The sequence below is a fragment of the Molothrus ater genome, chromosome 6 (genome assembly GCF_012460135.2).
Source record: "Molothrus ater isolate BHLD 08-10-18 breed brown headed cowbird chromosome 6, BPBGC_Mater_1.1, whole genome shotgun sequence".
NCBI classification, from domain to species: Eukaryota; Metazoa; Chordata; class Aves; order Passeriformes; family Icteridae; genus Molothrus; species Molothrus ater.
This window is the reverse complement of record NC_050483.2, coordinates 28,677,321-28,696,453: the sequence shown is the minus strand read 5'-3', so window position 1 is coordinate 28,696,453 and position 19,133 is coordinate 28,677,321. Positions and strand designations below refer to the sequence as shown.

At 43.9% G+C, this 19,133-nt stretch overlaps 1 protein-coding gene across 8 annotated transcripts in view; it reads left to right on the top strand.

The window, feature by feature from the left end:
• SMOC1 (SPARC related modular calcium binding 1) overlaps positions 1-19,133 on the top strand; it is a 163,755-nt gene that overhangs the window by 129,706 nt on the left and 14,916 nt on the right. For all 8 annotated transcript variants that reach the window (XM_054515114.1, XM_036383533.2, XM_054515113.1 and 5 more), the window contains 3 exons: positions 6,589-6,781; positions 7,841-7,923; positions 11,678-11,783. In XM_054515114.1, coding sequence (XP_054371089.1) covers positions 6,589-6,781; positions 7,841-7,923; positions 11,678-11,783 — 382 coding nt within the window. The remainder of the gene's footprint in view (positions 1-6,588; positions 6,782-7,840; positions 7,924-11,677; positions 11,784-19,133) is intronic.

Here is a 19,133-nt window from a genome sequence, read left to right as displayed (position 1 = left end):
CTTTTTCTTAACCTGCTGTGTTAGGTAGCTATCTCGTAGTAATTGTATGTAGCTTGCATTTTCCTCATTTGGTTATGAGAATGACACAACTTAAAATATGCTCTAATGAACCAGAATTTTGTCAGAGCTCTAATGCATTGTTTATGAACATGAAATTATTCTCAGGTTTTTTTCCAGGATGTATTGTTCTTTTTCTGCCATCCTTCAGCCAGGCTGGCTATAGCTCTGGGAGGGCTAGGACTGTGTGACTGACTGCTTGTGAGATGGGATGGGTATAAAGAGTATAAGGCCTGCTTGAAAAGCAGTTCAGTTAGAATTGCAAGGACAGGTAGCTTTCAACTGACAGGTTTCAAGATGTGCAAGTGTGTATCTTTATTCCTGTGTGAGTTGGGAACCCTGTGGAGCACACTCTTTTCTTTGCTGGGCAGGGCACAATGCCCACAGGTTCTGCAAAAGGAGCATAAATTGTGCATCAGAAAGTCCCTCACTAAGTTTGCTCTAATCTGTGAGATGGTGCTTCCTTCAGCCAGTCCTCCTTTTTGCAAGCTAGAGGGTAGATATTGAATAGACTTCTCATATAACACTGGTGGGAATGCAGTGCAGCCTTATCTCCTAGAGCAGAAGGAAAATGGCAGGGGAAGCATGTGTTCCTGGATAGCTGAAGTTTAATGAGCCACTTGGAATAATGCATTTTTGAAAATTATAACCCACCTGTGAAACCTTTGCATTGTTCAGCACTGGAACATGAACCATCTGCTTCCACTGTAGCCTGTGCCTTGAGAAATGGAATGGAGTGAGTACCAAGGTAAAGCAAAGGCTGTTCAACTGGTACAGTATGGGAACACCTGCAAGGTTTGTTTTCTTTTTACCTTCATGTTAGCCAGAAAACTCTGGAGGGACTATGATCCCAGACAGAACAGGGTGGAGTGGCTATCAGTACTGATGACTAACAGAGGTGTGGAGAGATTTATGCTATCCCCATGAGCCGTATTTGCTCAGCTGTTATTGTGCTCCCAGTAAACACAGAAGGGGTTGTTTCTCTCCCTCCACCCACAGCCCTGCTCAGGGGACAGGCAATAAGGGCCTATTTACTGCATTGCTTTGCTACTCCTGCCAGCACTTGTGCATGTCTGTACTTAAGGCTTTTCAATTGCTCTTTCCCCTCTGAGGAGGGAAGGATGCAGGTTTGGGCTGCTGCGGTAACCTGTGCTGAACTTGCTTTCTGCCCACAGCTTTTGTAAGCTCCCTGCTGGCATGAGGTACCTGTTCTCCTGGAGTGGACCTGGGTCCTGTTCACATTAGAGCTTCCTTAAACAATGTAAAAGCAGCTTTAGCTGATGTACATGCTGTGGTAAAATAACCAGTTCAAAGCTCTTGCTCTCTGCCCCAGCAGTGTAAAGACACATAAGAAATTGACCCTGTCTGAATTAAGCTCTTCTGGGAGACAGGCAAACACTTTTCCTCACTGAAAAGAAAACTGAGGCACAAAGACACTTAGTCCTCATGTTTGGGTTGGCACAGGAGGTCAGTAGAAACTTGGCACTAGATATCCATGCTGCTCCCCTTTGTTCTGTGCTGCACTAATGTCTCACTGAGAGGAAAGTTGGGAGTTGAACAAAAAAAAATTTGGGAGAGATGTGTTTGAGGGGTTTTTTTTAATAGTTTTTTGAAATGAAGTCCCTGTTGCAGCACTAACAATGGGGATTGGTCATGAATTCTTCTTCTAAAAGACCTTTTCCTCTCCTTGTGATGAATGCTTGTTCATTAAAACTAAAGCTTTTTGTGGGAATTCCATGGGAAAAGTTTTGCTGGTCCAGACAGAATTTCTGGTCAAAAGAAATGAGGGAGAGAGAGAGAAAGAGAAGGAAATCTGCCCTGCCTGGTAAGGCCTGTAGCTCTGGGGTTGGGCTGTTCACATGGCTTCACTGGGGCCAGGCAGAAGCATAGAGGGAGGTTAGACCCTCTCTTTTGCCTGATTTGGAAGAAAGAATCCTGTCTCTGAAGGGTGTAGGAATCTCTCCAAGGTGGTTGGTTTTGGTGCCACAGTCTCCCTCTTCTTTTAATGAGAAAAGATTTGGGTGCAGAAGACCAAAGTTCAAAAAATAATCTGCTGTGGTTGGATGGCAGATGTTCCCTATGTCCCACCATAGTTATCCACAGCATCTTCACAGCCATGGTGAATGATGCTTGGTGCCTTGGCTTTGGTGGCAGTGAGAGTTGTTCCATGTCAGGAGAGCAGCTGGGGGAGGCTGCCCCATCCCCAGTGGCTGCACACAGCCCTGCAAGGTGAGCATGAGAACTATTAAGCACAAGCCTTCGGCTAGGTGCTACCAGACACCCTCTCTTCTCAGCTTTGTGAGGTAAACAAGCACCCCATCTCTTTAATAACCATACAGTTTATTACACAGTCAGATAAGTCCCTTACTTTGTCCATAATTTTTATTTTTATTGTGTGGGCATTAAATGCATGTTTGAATGTGTGTACTTAAGGGACCAGGAATGAGAGACCTTTTAATGAATCTGACCAGATATTCCTCAGAAGGCCATTGCTAGGGCAAAATTGTTGCATAAATAATGTGCAACTGCAGATGTCCAAGCCCTGTTTTCCTGCCATAGCTCATGGCTTCAGAGACACTACTTCAAAAATATGTTTTAATTAGTAGTAGAAGCAGTCAAGAATAAGAAGGAACAGTTAGCATTTTAGAGCTGAACAGTTGAGGTAAAATGGATATTTCTGCCAATGACTCTTCTCTTTGTGTATGAATACGCTCCCTATTGGGTTTTTTTCTGTAATTTGGGTTTTGTAATCCAGATTTGCTGTCTCACAAAGGTTTCACTCCCCAGCAGCAGCAAGTTAGCAAGTGTTACTTGTTTTCTTTGCTGATGGTCAAGTCAAAGCAAGGATGGCAGAAAATGGCAGTGGAATGTGACAGCACGTTTAAAATAAATAAATAAATGGGTATAATATTATTATTTGTTCTAGGAAGACTGTGTTCCATTGACTTGCTCTCTTAAATGTTCTTTCTCCTAGAAAAGTCTAGTTTAGGCAAAGAAGGAAAACCTTTCTTTCTCTGCCTGCAACTCCCATTAACCAGGAATAGGCTTTTAAGTACCCTGCATGTATAATAAATATATTTCTGGTTTCTAAGATGACAGCTTAATTTCATAACTGGCATTAAACTTTCTAGCTTTGCCATAGGCTTTCTCTATTCTCCAGTAACCTGGCCTTGGCAACAACAGCAAAGTTTCCAGTAAGCAGTTTGACTGGAACAGGAGGTCTTCAGTGTCCTGGAGCTGGGATAGCATTTGATGATCCCTTTGTTACCCATGAGACAATCTTTCAGGGTGACACTGCATGCAGTTCATGCCAAGTCCCAGACTAGGGAAGCTGATGGTGTGGATTTCCCAGCTGATTTTGCTGGCTTTTGAATACACAAATGTTAATATGAATGTTTATTTTTTAAGGGAATTAAGTGCTGTTAGAGTGGTAGCCTGGAGGAGTCTCTTCGGAACTAGTGCTAGTTAATACATTCTGCTTAGCAGACAGATGTCACTGAAGGAAATTTCCACAAGGCTGTTGTCAGAGTCAGTGTGTTTGCTATTCTGATCTCCTCCAGCTCAGGGAAGGCTTGGTGGATCTGGAAGGGGTTCAGAGAAGAATTGTGCCATGTGGGACTCTCCATCATGTAAATGAGATGAAGTAGAAATCTGTAAAGCAGGGAGGAACTTCCATAGCAGCTACTTCTAGATGTACATTAGAACTGAGTAAAGTATGATCTTCTTGACACTTCAGCTGTGCCACTGTCATTGTTAATGAGGGGCTACTGAATGCTGGTGACAGAGTCTGCATCATTACATCTGTCTGATATCAAGTGAGCAAAGCCTCTAAGATTTGTTTCACTCAGCCTTTAAACAGCCTGCAAACAGAAACAACTACCAGTTAGTTATGTATTCTGGTAGTAAATGTGGCTGTTCAATTCCCACAAATTTCTGTTAATATGCGCAGAGAATTCTTCTGGTTTTTTATGCCATAGCACAAATGTGTAAATATGTAGATTTATTCTGTGTAATTTGCATACCTAACTGCGAATGTATGTAAAATAACATACTAATTCATTAAAGGAATTTATTATTTTTTTCTCTTGATTTCAACAACAGTGGCTTATTTCTTTGTTCTAGCACATACTTTATTTTTTTCAGAGTAATTTTACTGAGAGTTTTGCAAGACTCAAAGGACTTGAGAAATCTTGGTTTGACATTGTGCACTCAGGAAGCTTTTGGGATTTAGATAGAAAAATTCCTGGAATGTAGTTCTCTTTAGCAGAAATTTTCCTTCCTTTTGCTTGCAATATAATGATGACAGAAAATTTTGCCCCTGCTTTTTTGCTTCCCCCAAGCTGCCTGAGTGATTTGCCTCACCTGATGGCCAAGAGGTGAATTGCTGTCAGCAGACTGTGGGTAAGTGAGGCCCTTTGATGTCAGTGGTTTGTTAGTGAACCAGCAGGCCTCTGGCTCAGTGACTTCTCTGTCCATGTACATCTTGGGAACAGTCTTTTTTTTCTTTTTTTCTTTTTTTCTTTTTTCCTTTTTTCTTCTTCCTTTTTGCCCTTCTTCTTCCTCTTCTTCTTCCTCTTCTTTGTCTTCTCAGATGTGAAATCTGTCAGCAAAGTGAAGTCAGCTTAAATATCAGCTGTGGCTTGGGTTCCCTTTCAGTTTTTCTTGACTTTATCCCCTCCTGCTCCTTCCCGGTAAAGTTTCTCTCTGCTTGAGTCAGACTTACTGACACTTAATTCTGTGTTTCTGTTATATGGGTTTGTATGTGGCAAAGTTCAGGGGCCCTTCACATTCCCAGCCTTGACAGTGATCTGAAATGCTGAGGAGAGTGAGACCTGTTGGGGTCTCTGAGACTCTTTCAGCTGCTACAGTTCAATTAGAAACCAGGAAAAATGCTTCTGGTATACCCAGGCATGCTGTACTCAGGTGATGCTGCGCAGAGCTGCTGGAGTTTCTTGTTGTATCTGCTGCTACCAAGCTGTAAATTGGCAACCCTTCTGTTCCCCAAATATGGAACAAAACTTACTCTCTCTACAGCATAATTTATCACCAAAATACAAGGTGTGCCAACAGGCAGGCAAAATAGAGGGAGCCTGAGCCTTGTGTGTGCTGAGTTGTGTGTCCAGTCACGGGAGCAGGATGCTGACGTTATGCTGTGTCCACTGGCTGATGATGCAAACATCTTCATATTTGGGGTGAACCTAGGGTGTCATTGCTGGTCAGTGGAAGAATTTTATGTATTGAAGTCTTGAGGTAGGTCTTGGCCGTGGCAAGGAATTACAGGTCTTGTGGCCTATTTATAAAAATAAAATTAAAACCACAGTAAACTGCAGGGGAGAGGAAGACTAGGGAAGAAGAGGACAGCTGTTTTTCCTGCTTGTTTTTCATCACTCTCCTAAGGATAAAAGTTAGGAGTTAGATTGTTGTCTTTTATTACCCTAGACTTAGATGTGTTTTCAGCTGTCTTGACTGCTTTCTTTTCTTCACTGTCATACTTTCAGTAGTTTACAAAGTTGAAATAATTTTTCTACTTGTCAAAAGGCCAGAATACCTGAAGAGTTATAATTGCAAATTTCTGGCTGTTGAGCCAAATAAGTCTTATCATCGTGCAGGTACTCTGTGCTTCTCTTGCCCCTTAGATGGCTGGTCCATGTGAGAGGCAGCAGCCTGGCAGTGTCCATGCACCCTACACTCCTTTGTGGGCAGTGCTTGGGCTCTGTGTGCCAGGCTGGCTGCAGAAGCCACTTCTGGGCTTCTTCCTGTTCTTTGGTGCATGCCACTACTGTTCTCTTTGACAATACCTTTGGAAACAGCCTTTCCTGTGTTCTTAAGGCACAGGGCCTTCCCTGCCACTCAGTAGAAAACAGTGTTGGGTGCCCTTTGTTTTCCAGGTGAGGACAACAGTGGAGAGTGTTGGAGAGGTGATGGCAATGGGGGTTGAGTGAGATATCCCGTTCTGTTCCATGCTGAGGTGTGTGCAGATGCTGTCTGCACTGGGTAAATCTGTGTTAAAACATAACCTGCTTCTCTTGGTATCATGTTGGAGAGGTGGTATTAAGAGGGAGGAGTGTTTTGCAGTCTGGAGAAAGAGACAAAGGGGCAGGGCAGGGTGTTTGCATCCTTTGTTTAACTGGAAAATACAAGTCACAGTTTAGGATCTCTCAGCTTGCAAAAACGATCTGGGAAATGTTTACCTCATGGCTGCAATAATAGTGAATTATTTTTACCTGACAGTTCATTTCCAAAACCCAAGTGATCAAGAAGAGTTTTTTCTGCTGTTTCTGGCATCCTGAGCACCCAGCCATCAACGACGTCAGTCCATAATCTTGTTGTGTCACAGCTAAATGTAGGAGAAAGTTCTCAACCCAGAAGTCCCTCAGTCCCTGAGGATGTTGACATACTGATGTTTGATGAGAAGGAAACAGACACAAAGGGCTCCTGATGTGAAGGATACCCATATCCCACTGACCTGAGCAAAGTGATCTTGATTTGATTCCTTTTTCTACCCCTTCCAACCTCCCTTCTGTCTTCCAGAAAAAGTTCACTCCTGTGACCAGGAGAGGCAGAGTGCCTTGGAGGAGGCCAGGCAGAACCCCCGGGAGGGCATCGTCATCCCCGAGTGCGCCCCTGGAGGACTTTACAAGCCGGTGCAGTGCCACCAGTCCACTGGGTACTGCTGGTGTGTCCTGGTGGACACGGGACGTCCCCTGCCTGGTACTTCCACACGGTGAGAGCTGTAGACAGGCCTGGGAAGCTGCCTGGCTGAAGAAGATGAGATATAAAAAATACTGCTGCAATATGAAACCAGTTCCTCACCCTAGAGCAGTCAGCCCTACACAGCCTTCCCTAGAGCAAGCAATGCTGTATGTGGTGTTCCCTGTTGAGTGTTACTGTGCAGCTCCTTCTCTATCCTCTCTATAGGAGTTGGTGAACATTAACTACTGTCCTTACTTTTCTCTGTGTTAAAGTATTCATACAAAGCAGCCTTTTTTTTCTTCTGCTTGCTTTTGTGAGGTAGAAGGAATGGGGGCTTTGCTTAAGAGTATAGATTATGGGCATGACAAGTGAAAAGACAAGTGTGGCATTATCATCTGCTTTATACTTCCATGTTGCAGCCACTTGAATCCTGATCAGTAGGGAATTAGAAGACTGCTTGTTGTGCATGCGTAGATTTTAAAACAGAGAGAGAGATTTTTTTCAGTCACTCTCTATCTTGAAACTACCTGAAACTACATTTTCTCACTTGGAGTTTGGAAACAAATTGCAGGGGTGGCAAGTTGCAAAAACAGGCCAGTATGAGCTGGGACTTAAACTTGGCTAGATGTAGTGATTCTGCAAAGCATGGGACAGCTTTGAAAAAAAATTTCAGCCTATGCCCACAAGAATTGGAAGAGGACCCTGTGCTGTTTGTGGGTTTCAGTTGGCAGCTGGTACTGGACTTCAAAGTATGTTCTTCTTTCTCTTTCCACTTCTGCTGCTGTTGCTGACTGTCCATAAACAGTCAGATGCTTGAGAGTGGTATTTCTTCTGGAGGTTTATTGGTTTCCCCTGCAGTGAGCAGACAAGGCAAAAAGCCATTGATCCTGAGATTAGTTCAGCTGGTCAAAGCATAGTGCTAATAATGGCTTGGTTGTGGATTTGATCCCTGTATGGGCCACTCACTTAAGAGTTGGACTCGATGATCCTTGCTGGTCCCTTCCAGCTCAGAATAGTCTGCGATTAGTGACTATGTGATGACACTAAAGCTATGTTACATAGCTTAGCTTCTGCTGTTCTCCTTTTTCAGGTATGAGACCCCAGTGTGTGAAAGCGATGCCAGATCGAAGAGCACAGAGATTGATGATCCCTTCAAGGACAGAGAACTTCCAGGTTAGTGGAACAAGATCTTGTCTCTGCCTTCTTACCTTGTCTCACCTTGGGACTCTTAAGAGGCCAAGAATATTGTTGAGGAGATAGGGGATTTTCCTCACAGTGCATGCTTTACCATGGGGTTTATTCTGTGGGAGTTTTTTAAGATCACCTTCAGTTTCAGCAGTGAACTAGAAAAGGCTGGGTCTGTCCTGGGTGTGTTTATTACCTGTCTGCCCTTTGAAAACATTTTTGGGATTAGAGTTTTCCTGGAGAGAAACCAGGATGCCTGGAGATACCGTGGGGGAAGAATGGGCTCAACATTGAATGTTCCTTAAAGCCTGACCAGGACAAGATCCTTTCTGTTTAGCAGGGCTTTTCAGCAGCTTGATGCTCCTTGAGTCACAGACAAGGACAAAACTGCCAATTAGTGCTCTGATTTGCTCCCTTTCACTGACTGCATGGACCAGGCAGGACAGCCCTCACAGTGTACTGAGGTTCCTTTCTAATGGTGGCTTCTCACTTAGCTGGACTTTATTCCTCCTTTTCTGCCTGGAATATGTTTTATTTCCCACTGCTCCTTGTTTTATATTCTTTTTTTCCCTCTTAACAGAGTGGCAAGCATAATTTGCTGTTTGCCTACCTTTTTTCTACTAGGAACACGTGCTGGGCATTGTTGTCAGTGCAGCTCTTAAAAATGCTATCCCACCTGCCTGTGCTGTTTTTTCCTTCTGGCTCCCTTCTAAGGAGCAGAGTGAGGGGCCTTCACTGACAGGTCAACCCCCACCCCTCTCCTGGGTGAGGACTGCTTGAAAATACAAGCTACAGTGGATCCCTCTGCACCATGAGGGGATGGTGGACACCACTAATTCTGCAGAAGTAGCTGGTGACTCTGGATCAGCTTAACGTTCTAAGGGTACCATAAAGTGAGTTGTTCCTGAGCAGGTTAGCAAAGGAAATTAGATGTGTTCCAGATCTGCCTTGTGTGTCTCCTAATTGTTGTCCTGCTGGCTCCTGACTTCAGACCCCAGACCTTTCTGCTTAGAAACTCTGCCCTCAGCAGGGCTCTCTTCTATGCAGCTCCTCATTTTCACGAGTCATGTAAAAATTTCCTATTGCCTCCCTTTCACATTCAAAGGAAATCAACCAATTGGTTCAAATATTATGTTGTGGGGTAGGGGGAGGGAAGCCAGCTAAATGGATTACATTAAGGCTCATTTCCCTAGGAAATCACAGTAAAATGGAATAACCTTACATCCTTGATTCCCCATCCCCCACTCCCATTGATTTACCACCTATCCTTGCACTTTTCCCCCTCCTCTTCAGAAATCCTCTGCAAAAATCCTTTGCACTTTGGCTTTTTCTTTGAGACTCTATTTCTGATCTCAAGAAGACAGACTGGTTTTGTTTCCCTTCTCCTTTTCCTTCTCCACTGAAGCCAGAGAGGGGGACAGGAACTGCTTGATGCAGAAGAGGACATGGGATGCTCTGTAGCTTAGCAGTCTGGTCCCAATATCAAACTCCAGGAGAGCTGCCCTCTCAGCTCAAGCCAGTTTTCTGTGCCTGTGTAAACTTCAAGCTCTGTTTGGCTGCACTGGTTGGTATGATTGTTGCCCAGAGAAGATTTGAATGCCCCATCCCTGGAAGTGCTCAAGGGCAGGCTGGATGGAATCCTGAGCAACCTGATCTAGTGAATGGCAACCCTGCCCCTAGCAGGAGGGTTGAAACTAGATGATCTTTAAGGTCCCTTTTAACCCTAGCCATATTCTGTGATTCCTGTTACTGAAAATACCCCTGTCTATGGAGAGATGGGGAGACAGAGGATCTGATCCTGGTTTGTCTGCCTGAGAAATGCTGTGCTGCTGTGAACTTCTTACGCAGTCTTGAGGTTTGTTTGATTAGCTGCTCTTCTTGCAAAAATTTACTGATGAGCCAGAACTGCAGGGGGTGAGAGAGAATGTTTCTTTTTATTTTTTTTCCCGCTCTCATTTCTTAGCAGAGCTGAATGTAAAGAAAAATTCTTGCTTATTGAGACTGATTGCATCATTTGCACTCGGTTCTGTCAGGGGGACCCCTTACTTTGTTCCTCTTGTAGAGGTTTGCCCATTCTTTAGACTCCCAGGTGCTGCAGGCAGTGCACTTCTTGGCCTGTGTGAAGAGACCCTGCAGAGGCCCAGGTGGGAAAGACGTAAGTTCAGATCCTTGCACACCTACACATGCTCTCTTCACAACCTGTCATGACTGTGGCCAAAAGTAAAAAAGAAAGAAGGAAGGAAAATGTTGCTTATACATAGCAAATGGCAAACTGCTAATTCCTGCAGATGGTGAGATGCTGGGAGCCCAGGGAGATGACTTGTAGCAAATAGTTCTTCAGCCTTTTCATTACCTCAACAAAAAGCTCCTTTAAGTGAGTGGTCTACTCTGGCTGCAATAGCAGCTTACCCATTACAATGCTGACATTTTCTGGACCATATGCCAAGTGACTGCTGAGGGGTGTGCATGTGTGCAGTGTACAGAAAATGGAGACAGGCTAGGGACTGTTGGTTAGCTATGCAGTGGACAGAGCCTGTACTACTGCAAAGGAGGGACTTTTGTCAGATCAGTCTGCAAGCTGCTTTCAGCTGTCAAGGGATTACAGTAAGTTTCCGGTGCTCTGTTTGTAGTACATGTTCTTATTTGCTCATTCAAGAAAAGCACAAAGTGTTGACGTTGCTCTATGTTGCTGTGGGAGGCTGTGTGCTGACATCTACTGCCCTAATCAACTGAATAATTGGTAGTGCATGGTGGTTTGGGGAAAGAGGTGAGGGATGTGGTGATGGCTTCTCTGTCACATCAAGAGGAGACAATTGGATGGCAGGTGATGGGTTTTGGACAACAGTTTTGACAATAGTATGTTGAAGTTAAGCATGCCTGTTCTTGGTTCCTTGTTCCTTAACTTGTTCCAGGCTGGAACAGTTGTCACAGTGTTCATGGGGTAGTAAATGAAGCTTACTTTAAGTAGCAAGGAAACGGCATAGATTGCCTTTTAAAGGTGAGGGGATGGAAAGTTTCATTGTAACAGGCTGGCACTGTTGAGGATAGAAGGTTCTGTCAGTCCATGGTTATGATGGTGGGGAACTAGACAGCCTCAGCACTAAGTAATGGAAATGGTTACCAAGCTCATCTTCAACCCGCTTTATCCTGCTTAAGCCAGCAGTGACTGGAGGTGACTACCACATACCAACTCAGTTTGACATATTTCCTATGTAGAGTGATCTTGTGAAGAATGAGTTATTGTGGTAGGTGCTGGCAGGCAATGCTTTTTGTGCCTGAAGAGGAGAGTGCAAGCAGCAGACCTTGCCTTGTGCTCTGGGATTCTTTAATCTGTCAATTAGGGCCTCAGAACAGCCACATTTGCCTCAGAAGATGATCCAGGAGGTAATGAATTGTTTTGTAAACTACTGTGCAAGTGTCACCATGGGAACTCCCATCTGCCAGGCACTTCCAGCGCATCCCTGCGGTTTTGCTGGTAGAGAGCTGGGTGAGACCATAAAGCTAACCACACAGTCTTCCTGCCAGATATTGTTGATTACCCTGCATGTGCCTGGACAAAAGCTGCAGGACAAATTGCCACGCAGAGAAACCCACTGAGGGATTCTTCTGCCTTTCCTTAGGGACTGTGTTGATGGTTGTTGCTTTCTTAAAAACAAAAGAGGTTCTGACTGATCCTTGCTGATTTGGGGTAGGGGACTAGCCTGTGTGTTCTTGCATTAAACCTCCTCTTTTCTTTCTGCAGGCTGTCCAGAAGGGAAGAAAGTTGAATTTATTACCAGCTTACTTGATGCTCTGACTACGGACATGGTACAGGCTATTAACTCAGCAGCACCTACTGGGGGTGGGAGGTGAGTCCAGAAAGCACGGCTTAATGCCACCCAGGTGACTGCAGAGCTCTGGGTGCCCCCGAGGTGGGGGCAGGTGAGAAAGGTGTTGCTCTGACTGATTTGGGTTCCTCTGGGTTGCTGAGAGAGGATCTGAGGCTGCTTTGTCCTGTCATCCTAGCTCCGCTTGCCTCCTCCTGCCCCTCCTCCCTGGCAGTTGCTCCACCATAAAGGTTAGTATAGCCCATTTGAAGTGTGAAATGAGAGCACAGTGGGAGGAAATGGCTTGTTCTTTTGTCCCTTGGTGCATGAAAAGACCTAATAAAATGCAAATGGATTGAAGGAGGCCGTGTGGCCTAGTGGCTACCACAGGGAGTGAAGAATGTGAACCAAATTCTTGGCAGCACCAGCGCTGTGGCTTTGCTGTGAGGCTGCAGCCAGCCTGCCGATGAGGAGAGGAGCTGTTTTTCATGGCCCTCCCCTCTGACCAGCTGCGTGTCCACCCCTTTTGGAAGGAGCAACAGGTCAAGCCTGTTGCAAGAGGTGGGCAGCAGTCTGTGTTCCTGGGGAACTGGAGGAGAGTTGAGGCTGTGTCTCCCCCTCCTGCTTGGTAACAGCAGATCCCTGCAGCGCTGCCTCGGGCCAGGCCATTGCAAATGAACCGGGATGGATTTAAAAAGTGCTACACTGCCCCAGCTAGGCAAGGCTTCCCCAGGTCTGGATTTGCCTGGCTATAAAAGGAGTCAGTGCTGGGGCAGCTTGCAGGGATGGCACAATGACTGATGTGCCTGGGTCTGGAGATGGAAGTGCCTCTGCACAAATGGTACTTGTATGGGTATTCCTCCAATGTGTTGACAGTAATGTTGATCCCCTGCTTTCCTCTTTCATAACGGAGAAGGAATCAGTGCCATCTTTTAACAGCTCAAGACTATTCAAGGTCCTGGGTGGCATGGCTGTGTCCCTTGGCTTCAGTATGGACTACTAGTGAATTCATATGGTTTTAACTTCACATTTAGACCTCACAAATCAGGCCAGTGACTTGTATGTGTGCTTGCATGCTGAATATTCTGTAACCTGTTGAATTAGTGCTGTATGCCTAACATGTCTGTATCCATATAAACAGGATGAAAAATGCCCCAAGGATGGGAAATACATCCTTCTCTCCCAGACTGAGGCATTCCAATGTCAATTCTGTCTAATTTGCATGGTTCAAATGCAGCGGGTAGGGGTGGTGGGAAGCCCTGGAGAGTATTTGATATTTATTTGGCATCTTTGGCACTGGGACTGAAACACAGCCAATGTAATCATCACTCTTAAAATAAAGCTTAATATAAACCGATGTTGCAGAGACCAGGGATGTATGCCCCCACTGCGCTTCTATAAACCAACAGGCTTGCTTCCTAATGTTCCCCAAGCTTTGTGTATTTCTCAGCTTTCAATAGAGGCCTTTCTGGTGGAATTTTTCACTGCCCAGCTCTTCACACAGTCATCACATTGATTTATTTTCCACTCCAATGTCAGCAGCCCAGTTGTAAGGGGGGAAAATTAAATCTTTTAGCAGGCTGTCCTTGGTAAGGCAAAAGACTGCTACCACCCAAATACTCTGCCGGCCCACAGCGTGATTAAATTCAGATAACTGCTCTGGTTTAATTTTCCATGTGCCTCAGCTAGACTAAGCATGTACCCCAAATAACATGTGTCAAGCTTTTCCAACCCAACAGGCCATGATGAGACCTTTTTTATTTTTTTAAAAAAGTAATTTCAGGGAATTTTTGATATTTATATAAAAATTTTATCAGTACATATTTCATGTGTGTTTGTGGAGTTGGGAAGCTGTCTCTGTGCAGTGAGTCCGGCTTCCGAAGAGTCCTAAGGTGAGGAATATCCTGAGTTCTCTCTTCAGGAATTGGCTTCTGATGGTGTGAACAGGTGTATTCTTTGCTGGGTAAAAAATGACTGGACACAGAGAGTGGCTGGTGGCCAGTCACAAGTGGTGTTCCCCAGGGCTCAGTATTGGAGCCAGCCCTGTTTAATATCACCTTCAACACCTGGACAAGGGGATTGAGTGCCCCATGTTGTGTGGGAGTGCTGACCTGTGGAAGGGTGAGAGGAATCTGGACAGGTTGGATCAATGGGGCAAGGTCATTGTGTGAGGTTCAGCAAAGGGAAGTGCCAGATCCTGCACTTGGCTCACAACAGCCCCAGGCAGTGCTACAGGCTGGAGGATGAGTGACTGCAAAGCTGCCTAGCAGAAAGGACCAGAAAAGAGCTGGTCTGCAGCAGCTGAACATGAGCCAGAGTGTGCCCAGGCAGCCAGTACATCCAGACATACAGAATGCATCATTAGTATCAATATTAAAATTAAGGACCAAAGGAAGAGAAGAGCCTTTCCAAAGTGCCCAGGACTAAAAAAGCTTAACAGTGAGAGTCTTAAGGAGCTCAGACTTCCTTAGGGTATTGAAAGAAAAAAAAAAGGTTGGAAGTTAATTTTGTAAAATCTGAGTATCTCTATAGGGACAAAGGCTCTGCAGGCTCCTAAGTCTAGCAGGGAAGAACGTGATTAACTGAATATAAACAAACTTGTGATCAAAATTTCTTTAAAGTGAGGGCAATTCTGAGCCAGAGTGAAGCCATGAGGGACGGGACTGATTCCGTCTCTCTAAAGCTTTCATCTTAGGCCTGATATGTTTCAGAAGGACTTGCTTTAGTCAAACCTGAGTTATGGTCCCAAGAATAATTTGACTCACATTCTGTGACTATGATACAAAGGAAATCAGATTAGATTACCCTGCTACCTTCAGTCTGAATCCAGATATATGAGTGAAAACTTCTGTGTTTGCTGAGTGTCTTTGCAATTAATATCCATATTAGCTTTTTTTTTTTTTGTGAGGGGGGTGGGGGGAGGAGGAGAGAGTAGGATGACGAGGGAGAAGCATGGGAAGAAATTAGAGATTGGCATTTGAAATACTACATAGAGCTGTGCTAAGCTGCCCCCAAAAGCAATGTAGTAGCAGGAAAGTGAGGCAGCAGCTTGGATTCTTTCAGGCCATGTAAACAAAACCTGATAAGACTCTTTTTTTTAAACTGGGCATGCTTAAAACAACCTTGTATTCCCTTATAGGTCTTGTCTTGTTTAAGGAAGTTCAAAGCTATTGACTTTAATTGAGTTACTCTTGCTTTACAATAATGTAAATAATGTAAATGAGATGAGAACTTCCCTTCCTCATGGCCCTGGTTTATATTACAGCATAATAGCCAAATAGACTTCATTTATAGTTTTGAAACAGAAAATCTCTGGTAAAATTCATTCTTAATTTTAAGTTTATGTTATAATTCCAAGACACATCTTGTTACTGTATGTTTTCAAAGTAATTAAGGGAGCAATTGTAGAGAATTGGTTTATTAGCCAGTACATTGTATCCTTACTGAAAAAAAAAAATCATTGTTGAAATTGTTCACAAGAGAGTACTATATAATAAGAACAGCACGTAAAAATTTAGACTTAGCTTTAGTACATTTTAGTGTCTTTTCTAATTCTAATATAGTCATATTACAGAGGACCTAAATTAAACTAGATCATAGGGAATCCCAGCCTGGGTTTCCGTTATCTGAGAAATTCTCTTTGGTCCCTGCCAATTCAGAAATGAGTTTTAGTTGCCAAAATGTGTGCATTATGGCTTGCTACATTATCAGCAAACATATTCTGCCCTGTGGAATTTGAGGTAAATGGACAGCTTACAACAGCCACCCTTATCATGTAACACAGCAGCTATCGGTCCCTTAATTTACAGTTGCCACTTATTCCCATGTAATAGCCCCCAAAAGTACTCCAGAAAATGGCCCTGAGGTTCCATTTCATGCTCTAGTTGAGCAGTTTGAAGCAGGCAAGCACAGCTCAGCACATCTCCAGGGTGTTCTGAAGCCAATCCATGTTTTAATAAAGATTGACACTTTTAAACAGTGCAGGGAAGTTGATGCTCAACTCCTATTGCATTTCAGTTGAAGTTGGATACCAACTTCCCTCTGTCTTCTTATGGAAATTCTAGCCTAATTAAAGATACAGGAGAGTTCATATAAGAGGAGGGTCTTTGAACAGTCAGTGAGGAATGAAAGGATGCGATTTTTTAACCCTCTAAATTATTTATCCTACAATCTTCAGAAAAATTGTGTTCAGAATAATGTTTCATATACAACTTAGCCTGAAGAGAGAAAGAAACTGGCCTGTAATAGGGGAGATAACTTTTAACTGTAAAGGAATTATGCATTTCCCATAATTAATTTGGACTGGGTAGTACCCTTTTGTTTAGTCTGAACACAGCTTAGTTTTTTGTTGGCTTCTTGATTCCTTGGCTACAGGAAAGGAGGAATAATAAAACAAATACAGGATCCTTTGGCAATTCCGTTGTAGTAATCCTCTCTGATTCAAACCATGTTCCACTGTTACAGACTGACTTTAGGCAACTGCAAAGAACAACAAAATGGGAGTAAGAAACGGAAGCAGAGCAAGAAAAATTTTGAATTTTACCTCAGTTTATTAAACTCATTGCTTTCCATGCTTAGTGCTGGCACTTTGGTGGTCATCATCAATGCTGTCATGGGCTTTGACTGGAGGGGTCAGTCACACTCCATCCATTCTTCATTCAGCGACAGCACCAAGCAGGGTATATATATCCTTGCAAAATACTTACAAGTCATACAAACTTACAGCTCTAACTCCTTTAGACATCCTGACCACAAACATACCTTGTGTGTGTGTTGGGAATGAAAGCTGGACTAATTAATTTTTTTTTACTCTGTAGCATTTGATACCAGCTTCTTGTCCATCAGTGTTCTTTCATCCCTGGAATAGGGCCCTCTGGTTTATAGGCTCTGCAGTCCAGCTAGATAATGGGCTGATCTTACTGCTCTTACGTCCTTCTGCCTCAGCTGCTAATGTTGCTACATAAAGTTTTGGTAGTACAAAAGAATAGATTTTCTAAGTCTTCAAAACAGGTACCTGATGGGTACTTCAGAGATTGCAGCCTGTGCAGTGGGGCTGAAAATGTTCAGGGAGCAAAGGACAGCTTTGGTAGGAATGGACTTCAATTTATTTAGTAAAATGTAGTGGCACATACTACACTTTGCACAGTTCTATGGAGCATGATGTGATGGCACACTGTACATGGCTCTTTAGGGGAGTCATGTCTCACATTTGCTGCTCTTGTATACTTCAGCCTCTTTTTCTTCCCTACTTCCCTGCTCCTTCACACTAAGCTAACTGCTCCTTTCACAAGGGGCCTTGAGGGCTGAAAAGCATTACAGATTGCATGCACAGTGCACATTCAAGCTGCCTGTTTGATATTTTGGCAGTCATTCTCCAGCATTCAGTGCAGTTTAAAAAGTGTATGTCCATGGTTTTGCACAGCCTTTTTGTGTTCTTCAGTGACACCAGATGATGTGAAGGCATTCTGTGGAGGTGTGCCTCATCTGGAAGATAGCATTGTTGGAAGTTGCTGTACCTTAACACACATATCTCCAAGCATAAGTGACCTAAGAAATAAATGTTCTGCTATAAGGGAGCTCTTAGAACATTATACTGAAGGAGGAGCAAGAGCCTACTTGGAGAAGACTTTATACTTGATGCCAACAAACTTTTTAGAAAGCTGGTTTGCTGTCTTAGTCTGTTAATGACAGACCATGCTTTTCTTCAGTGTTGGAATATTGGTGGGCTTATGCTGCATAATTGAGCTAAATTTCCTGGCTTTTGTACAAAAGCAGTCCGCAGCAGCAGGTTACATTTGGAAAATCAGTTTACACAGACCACCTTTCTTCACTAGTGCTCATTCTTTAGGACTGACTGTTTTGCTACAGAGTGCTAAAGAGGAACAATTAGGCAGAAAAGTAATACAGCTGTAATGCAGTCAACATGAGAAGGCTGTCTTCATTTTGGTAGTTCTTACTGTGTTTTACAAAGCTGCTACAGCACTGAAGCAAGGTGCTGGAATTCAGTGACTTTTAGCGTGACTGGAGTTAGAGCAAGAGATGTTGGAAATTGAAAATGTACAGGACAGCTTTGTTCTGTCTTGATTTTTCTGATTCCTTTATGGTCTGAATGAGAGGTGGCCCAATAAATGAAGTTTATATCTGAGGGCTGATTTACTTCCCTTGAAATAGTATGGGGAGAAAGTGGAGGGACAATCCCCTGGAGTACTGCCAAGTGGTGTGCTCACAGGGCAATTAGAGCCCCGACTTGTCTGAGCTGACCCAGCAGGCATGGCTGGTGTCATGGCACATCAGCAAAGCTAGGTGGCCTAGCAGTGCTGTGTAGTTGCATTAATTCATGTTTCATGGGTGGTGCCTAAGTGCCTGTCACGGGCAGTGGTCTAAGTCAAGGTAGTTAAATACGGTACTGCAACTTCATCCTTCTGTAGTGTATCATGGAATTTCATGAGCCAGGGATATATGGCCACCCTGAGATGATGGGGATGCTTCCTGTGCTGGCATTCTGGATGATGACCAGAGATGGCAGGCAACCAACCATCTCAGGAACTGCAGTACTGTTAGCCAGCCAACAGAAAGTGGTAAAAACACAGAAATGGCTGTATCTTCCTTTTTCCTAAAGTCATAGCCATTAAACTAATTCCTTTTAGCTTTATTAGCATGCTGCAGTTTTCAGCATGAGCTATCAGCATGTTTGTAATGGCAAAGATTGATTTAGTGTCACCTCATGAGTCAATGTATTTGTATTAGCCTGTGAATGTCCCTCATTTTCTTTGTGGAAGTGCTGAAGAGAGCCATGTTGCCTTTCTTGATAACTCATAAAAGCTCCTCCTTGGTGTGCCCCTGGAAAAGAGGCACTTTAAAATCCTGCTTCTGAGTGCCTCTTCAGTAGTGAAAAGCTCTTGTCTGTTGTCTTTCTGCTGTTGGTTCTAAGATGCTCTGCTATTTTCTCCATTTCTGCCTTTCCAGTTGTGGGCCTTCAGTAAATGAGGGCAAGCCAAGGTGTGAACAAGGGCAGTCTCACATGCAAAAGCTTGGGTTTTGTCCTTCTGTTTCAGCAAAGGCAGAGTATTGCCCCTGGCAATACAGAACTCCTCTGAGCCTGTTGGAAACATGCTCGTCTTCAAATGATAGCCAGCTTCTTTCCAAAAGGGAGAGAGACCAATAGCTATGGTAATAAATGTCATAAAGACAAGACACAGGATGTATTTCTGTACTCTCCTGTCATCCTGGTCAATGCATGCAGTTTAGAAAATCAGGACAATTCCTTAACTTTGGGGGGAAGGGGGGAATTTTGCAATTTTTGCTTGTCTATAGGTGATTCCTGGTGCTTGCCTGGTATTTTGGTTCCCCAACTAAGCAGACTTATTCCTAACCCCTTCTTCCTCCTGCACA